Source organism: Carlito syrichta, unplaced genomic scaffold, assembly GCF_000164805.1.
Source record: "Carlito syrichta isolate Samal-C Ts95f unplaced genomic scaffold, Tarsius_syrichta-2.0.1 Scaffold315403, whole genome shotgun sequence".
NCBI classification, from domain to species: Eukaryota; Metazoa; Chordata; class Mammalia; order Primates; family Tarsiidae; genus Carlito; species Carlito syrichta.
The window spans coordinates 20,908-27,020 of record NW_007259499.1 but is presented as its reverse complement, the minus strand read 5'-3'; the positions used below and the strand labels follow the sequence as shown (position 1 = coordinate 27,020).

Here is a 6,113-nt window from a genome sequence, read left to right as displayed (position 1 = left end):
AAAAAAAAAAGCATGCCCAGGCATGGTGGCTCATGCCTGTCATCTCAGCACTTTGGGAGGTGGAGCCAAGAGGATTGCCTGGGCCTAGGAGTCTGAGACCAGCCCGGGGAACTTGGGGAGACCTTGTCTCTACAATCAAAAAATTAGCCAGGCATGGTGGCACACGACTGTGGTTCCAGCTACTTGGAGGGCTGAGGTGGAAGGATGGCCTGAGCCCAGCAGGTCAAGGCTGAGGTGGCCAAGAGCGTGCCACTGCATTCCAGCCTGAGTGACAGAGTGAGACTCTGACTCAAAAAAACCCAAAAACCTAAAAAAATAAAAATGTATTGTATGCTAGTAGAGAAGAACTAGAAGTTAAGTGACCTCTGCACCTCATGCTACAAGGTACAAAACCACGGGATGGGACAGAGCAGAGAAACCAGGGAGCCTCACCTCCATACTCTGGAGCAAAGAAGTGTAGATTCTTCTGTTCTTCTCGACAAGTCTTCACGTGGTTGTTGATAGTGTCAGGAGCCACTGGGAGTAGGGAAGAAATCCACAATCTGACCATCAATGAAGCACAGTCTCACTCCAGAGAGAGGTCCCCAAAAGCCCAATGCCCCCCCTGAAGTCTCCTTTCTAGCCCTCAACAGGCACAAGCCTACCCCCTTCCCTATCCTGAACGACAGACCACACATGGACCACCTACCTCCCCTTTCTCTACCTGCTGCTTCTCATCTAAGGTCCCTAACTCAGTAGCAACAAGCATCAGACTAAATTAACAGACACACGAGGGCTCTGGGCTGGTCAAGGAACAACACAAGGAAAAACTTTCACTTGGGACCTGCTCACCTTCCCCAAATCCCAGATGCATCTAATACATCTAATCCCTGATCACATGAAAACATGTGGCTTTAGTTATTTCATCCACCCTGCAAAAAACATAAAAACACAGGCTGCCCTTCCTAAACTGGGACAACTGGAGACCTCAGGAACTTGGATAAAGAAGGATAAGAAGCACAAATATATGACCAAGGAGACAGCCTCCTTCTTACCCACCTTTGCTGGGCAAAACTCAGAAATAGCACACAATTGAGCCAAAACCCTTGAATCAGTTTCTCTTGTAATCCTCCAAAAATGTTTCAGACTCCTGTTCTACCCCCTTATTGCTCAACACTGCCTGCCACAGGGCTGGGCGAGGAACCAGGGCCAGGCCCAATTTGGGATCATAAACAATGATTACAAGTCACAAAGAATCTGGGAACACAGTGTGATCTAGGGGACTAGCCTGATGGTGAGGGGGACATGATTCCGGGAGGTCAGTGGCCAGCCAGGCAGAATCCACAGGAAACAGGCAGGTTCTGGAGGGGCAAGCAGGGCGAGGGCTGGCAGGGCAAAGCTAAGCAGGCATAATTCAGCAAGGACGACAAGGGCCAGGGCTTGCTCCCACGACCGCATGCACTGGGCAGTCGCCAGGGGAGCAGAGGAAGCACAAACAGAGCCCCGCGTGGGGCAGAGGGAGCTCTCACCATTAGCAAAAATCCTATGAAAGACTGTTGGGAACAGAGCAGCCCGTAAGCGGGAGGGAGGAAAACAGAGAAAAGTTGTGAGCGATGGAGCAGCCAAGCCCCGGACAAATGGACACATGAACACCACACAGACAAAGCACACAGAAATGTTGCACACAGCACACAAATACACAGCAAATGAAAGCACTCACAGCAGGCACAGCCTGGAACCTCCTCTGGCAGGGTCTGGCCCCAGGGCTCGAAGCAGACCTCACACCCACCTCTCGCCCTTCCCCAGCCTCCTACCGACATCTGCACCAACCCACTTCCCTTCAAGAAGGTACAAGAGCGACACCCTACCCCTCACCACTGGCTGACTGGCCTCTCCCCGTGAGCAGCCCCTCACGAGGCACCTGCTCTTGTCACCAGCCCACACCTCAGGATGTTGCCCTGTTCTCCCCATTCCTTGCATCGTACCCCCACGGTTCCCAAACTCCCGAGGCTTCCCTGCCCAGAAGCTCTCCCTCCCCTCACCAGAGCCAATCTTGATGAGTCCGTTGTGCTGGATGAAGATGGTGTCACAGGTCAGGTTCCCATGGATGATGGGGGGGTCACAGGAGTGCAGGTAGCTGTGGGGGCACTGGGCTGTTAGAGGGGCCACTGGGAGATTAAGGGCAGGGGGAACCCAAGGGTTAAGAGGAGCAAGGGCCAGGTCTCCTGCCGGTCACCACACAGATTATCCCCACACTCTGAATCTCCAATATGCCTGATGGTTTAAATAGCTGGATAAGCACTAGGAGAAAGAGGTAGGAGATGATGTCGTGGTTAGGGCACTAGGATGCACCCTTTAGAAGACCCATAGGTAATCCCAGTACTGTGGGAGGCAGAGGTGAGAGGACTGCCCAAGCTCAGGGTTTCGAGACCAGCCTAGGCAACTTGGTGAGACCTTGTCTCTACAATAAATCAAAAAAATTAGGCAGGCATGGTGGTACACGCCTGTAGTTCCAGCCACTTGGAAGGTTGAGGCAGAAGGATCGCCTGAGCCCAGCAGGTCGAGGCTATGGTGGTTGTGAGCATGCCACTGCACTCCAGCCTGGACGACAAAGTGAAACTGACTCAAAAAAAAATAAAAAGACCCCTGGGGACCTAATCTTGATAGTATACAGCTCACAGAGAGTTGGAAGAGGCAGAACAGTACAGCAGAGTAGTGCCCCACATCTGTTCAGAGGAACAAAATCAGGAAATGGGAAAGAAAAGAACCAGGTGCTGCTTACCTTAGAGCAGAGAGAATCTGTGTGCACCAGCGCTTCCACGCCTGGAACAGAGTTGGGCCCAGGATCAGCATAATTCCCTTTCGTAACCCTCCCAACTAGTTCTCTTCATTCCCTTCCTGATCAGCTTCATAACCAACATAATTTTTTGTCTGTTTCTGAGTTGAGTTCTCACTCTGTCACCCAGACTGGAGCGCCATGGCACAATCATGGCTACCACAGTCTTGACCTGCTGGGCTCAGGCAATCCTTTCGCCTCAGCCTCCCAAGTAGCTAGAGCGACAGGTCTGCACCACCATGCACAGCTGTTTGCTTGTCTGTTTTTTTAATTGTATTGTAGAGACGAGGTCTCACCCAGTTGGTCTCGGGGCTCAGGCAACTTTCTCACCTCCACCTCCCAAAGTGCTGGGATCATAGGCATGAGTCACTGCACCCAGCAACATAATTGTTTTTAAAACCCCAAAAACCAAACTAAACTCTGTCTGCTCTCCCGCCGTACCTTTTCATTCATAGTCTTGTGGTTCTTTTTGGTCTTCTTCAGAAACTGTTTCAAACTCCCAGATGACATATATTCTGTGATAAAAATGACCTACGAAGGCAAAAAAGTTTCTAAAAAGTCTTACAGTAAGAAAGGACCCCTTACATTGTAACACAGATGCAAGATATATAAATTTGGAAGGGTTTTTTTTTTTTTTTTTTGAGTCAGAATCTCACTCCGTCACCCAGGCTGGAGTACAGCAGCATACTCATGGCCACCCCAGTGTCGACCTGCTGGGCTCAGGCAATCCTCCCACCTCAGCCTCCAAATAGCCAGAACTACAGGGACACGCTACCATGCTCGGCTAATTTTTTTATTTTTATTGTAGAGATGAGGTCTCACCAAATTGCCCAGGTTGTTCTCGAACTGTGGGCTCAGGCAATCCGCTCACCTCGGCCTCCCCAAATGGTTGGGGTTACAGGCTTGAGCCACCATGCCTGGCCTGGAAGGTTTTTGTTTTTTAAAAGTTTCTCTCTTTTTGTTCTTAGATTGAACAGGACAATGAAAACTACTGAGCAATAAAAGCAATGGGATGAACAAAGCCAAGTCCACTCGTTTCCGGCCCATCTCTGCCCAGACAGAAGGCACAGGCAGCAGCTGAAGCCCTACTCATTGCCACAGCAGCCAATTCCAGACCTGTTTCTAAACTACCTTTGAGTGTAAAAGGAACCATGAATGTAACTAGTATCTTTGCAGTAAGCTCAGGAAACCCCAGGAAAAAGTCTTACCCTGGCCTTGTTCTCTTTAATGTCAGCCCAATATTTGTGAAACTTAACAATGTTGAGATGTTCCAACTGAATCAGATTATCAAACACAGCACGGACCTTTTCCTGAGAGCAAGGGAGACAGTGGGAAAAGAGCGTTCACAAGCATGTAATCACCCTGAGAAGCCATCACCTTCCATCCCCAGAAATGATCCAACCCAACACCCTCTCCTCCACTTCCCAGCACCAACTCCTCTCTAACGGCCCAGGCTGCAACCTTTCCCCATCACCTACCTCCTGCAGTTTGTAGTTTTTGCGCTCTGAGAACTGTACCTCATTCCACACAACCTCTACACCTTCCTCTGTATCCATGGCCAGATAAGCACTGTCAATACCTGGCACATTCCGCTGATTCACCTGAGAAGAAATTCAAAGAAACTTATTTCAACCCCCTTTATTTTTTTTTGAGTTGGAGTCTCACTCTGTCGCCCAGGCTGGAGTGCAGTGGCATGTTCACAGCCACCCCAGTGTCGACCTGCTGGGCTCCAGCGATCCTTCCGCCTCAGCCTTCCAAGTAGCTGGGACTACAGGCATGCACCATCATACCTGGCTAATTTTTTGATTTACTGTAGAGATGAGGTCTTGCCAAGTTAGGCTGGTCTCAAACCCGTGGGCTCAGGCAATCCTCTCACCTTGGCCTCCCAAAGTGCTGGATTATAGGCATGAGCCACTGCACCTGGTCTCAATCCCCATTCTAATACTCCATGTGATCACCATCTCAGGCTTGATCTCGGAAATGTGCTCTGCCCTTTGACACTTTGCTTCTCCAGTGCTCGTCTCTCAGAATTCATGTTCCCAAGAAAGACGGTACCATCACCTTACCTCTTCTCGTCTCTTCTGCCAGCGTCCACATGGTGACTCTTCCAAAATCTCAGACTCATCTTCACTTTCTTCTTCTTCCTCTGGGGAAGCAGCTGAGGTTGTGGAAGTCACAGGAGGTGACACTGATGTCAGGCCAGGAGCAGAAGATGAGGATTCGACCTTAGGGTCTGAGCCACTGCTGAGGACTGTCTGGGCCTCCCCCTCCGACATGCTGGGACAAACACTCAGGCCTAAAATGGTTTGGGGCAAGAACACAGGGAGAAGACAGAGGGGGTCAAGATAAAGATGAATAATTTTAGCCAGGCTCAGTGGCTCAGTCTGTAACCCCGCACCTTTGGGAGGCTGAGGTGAGTGGATTGCCTGAGCCCGCGGGTTCAAGACCCGCCTGGGTAACTTGGCGAGACCTCATCTCTACAATAAATAAAAAATTAGCCGGGCGTGGTAGTGCACGCCTGTAGTTCCAGCTACTTGGAAGGCTGAGGTGGAAGGATCGCCGGAGCCCAGCAGGTCGAGGCTGCGGTGGCCGGGAGCGGCCACTGCACTCCAGTCTGGGCGACAGAGCGAGACTCCAACTCAAAAAAAAAAAAAAGAAAAAGAAAAAAATAATAAGCCCCATGGCGCTGTTCCAAACAGATGACTCCAGACTCCAGTATGTTCCACCGAGCCAGCCCTAAGGACGCACCTGACACACCCTCGGAGAATTCGTCACCTAGCACTAACCTTGGCACTCACCGTCCCTCCCTCCCTACACAGGTCAAGCCTGTCAATCCACGATGAGGCTACCCTTAGGCCAGGCGACTGGCAATGATTGGTGACCTCCTCCCTGGTGACCTCACCTTCCCTGCGACGGGAGTGTGACCAACAGGGATCGGCCAGCCACATTTTTTGAGTGCCCTTGTTTGACGGATGTTTGCCCAATCACTGGTGGTGGGCCAGGCAGTGGGCGAGGTGCTCGAGACCCCGGTGCGCGAAACAAAGGCGACGCCACCGACGCAAGGCAGTGAAGTCCCGCTCCCCGGGCCCTGGGTGCGGCGGGCACTTCTCGAGGACACACGCCGCGAGACGCCCTCTCGCAGGAAGAGCACGCCCGGGAGAGCGCCCTTCCAGAGGCAAGCTGCCGGAAGAGCTCCCAGAAGCCGAGAGCGCGGAACTCGTGCGGTCACGCGACCTGGCCGACCAGCGCTGGGACGGCACCGCGGGCCCGGGCGCCCCGCACTCCCTGCCCCCGCGGC

The 6,113-nt window shown here is 51.9% G+C and overlaps 1 protein-coding gene across 7 annotated transcripts in view; it reads right to left on the bottom strand.

Moving 5' to 3' along the window:
• The window catches only part of NRBP1 (nuclear receptor binding protein 1), a 10,415-nt gene extending 5,305 nt beyond the window's left edge, over nucleotides 1-5,110 (bottom strand). For 3 of the 7 annotated variants that reach the window (XM_008072744.1, XM_021706294.1, XM_021706293.1), the window contains exons 1-8: nucleotides 4,882-5,107; nucleotides 4,294-4,416; nucleotides 4,024-4,125; nucleotides 3,257-3,346; nucleotides 2,762-2,802; nucleotides 2,022-2,116; nucleotides 1,509-1,532; nucleotides 433-516 (exon numbers count right to left, since the gene is read on the bottom strand). In XM_008072744.1, coding sequence (XP_008070935.1) covers nucleotides 433-516; nucleotides 1,509-1,532; nucleotides 2,022-2,116; nucleotides 2,762-2,802; nucleotides 3,257-3,346; nucleotides 4,024-4,125; nucleotides 4,294-4,416; nucleotides 4,882-5,091 — 769 coding nt within the window. In that variant the 5' untranslated portion in view covers nucleotides 5,092-5,107. Of the gene's footprint in view, nucleotides 1-432; nucleotides 517-1,508; nucleotides 1,533-2,021; nucleotides 2,117-2,761; nucleotides 2,803-3,256; nucleotides 3,347-4,023; nucleotides 4,126-4,293; nucleotides 4,417-4,881 lie in introns of all 7 variants that reach the window. The other 4 variants (XM_008072745.1, XM_021706295.1, XM_021706296.1 and 1 more) reach the window with 2 other exon arrangements.
• Between the last annotated feature and the right edge of the window lie 1,003 nt (nucleotides 5,111-6,113).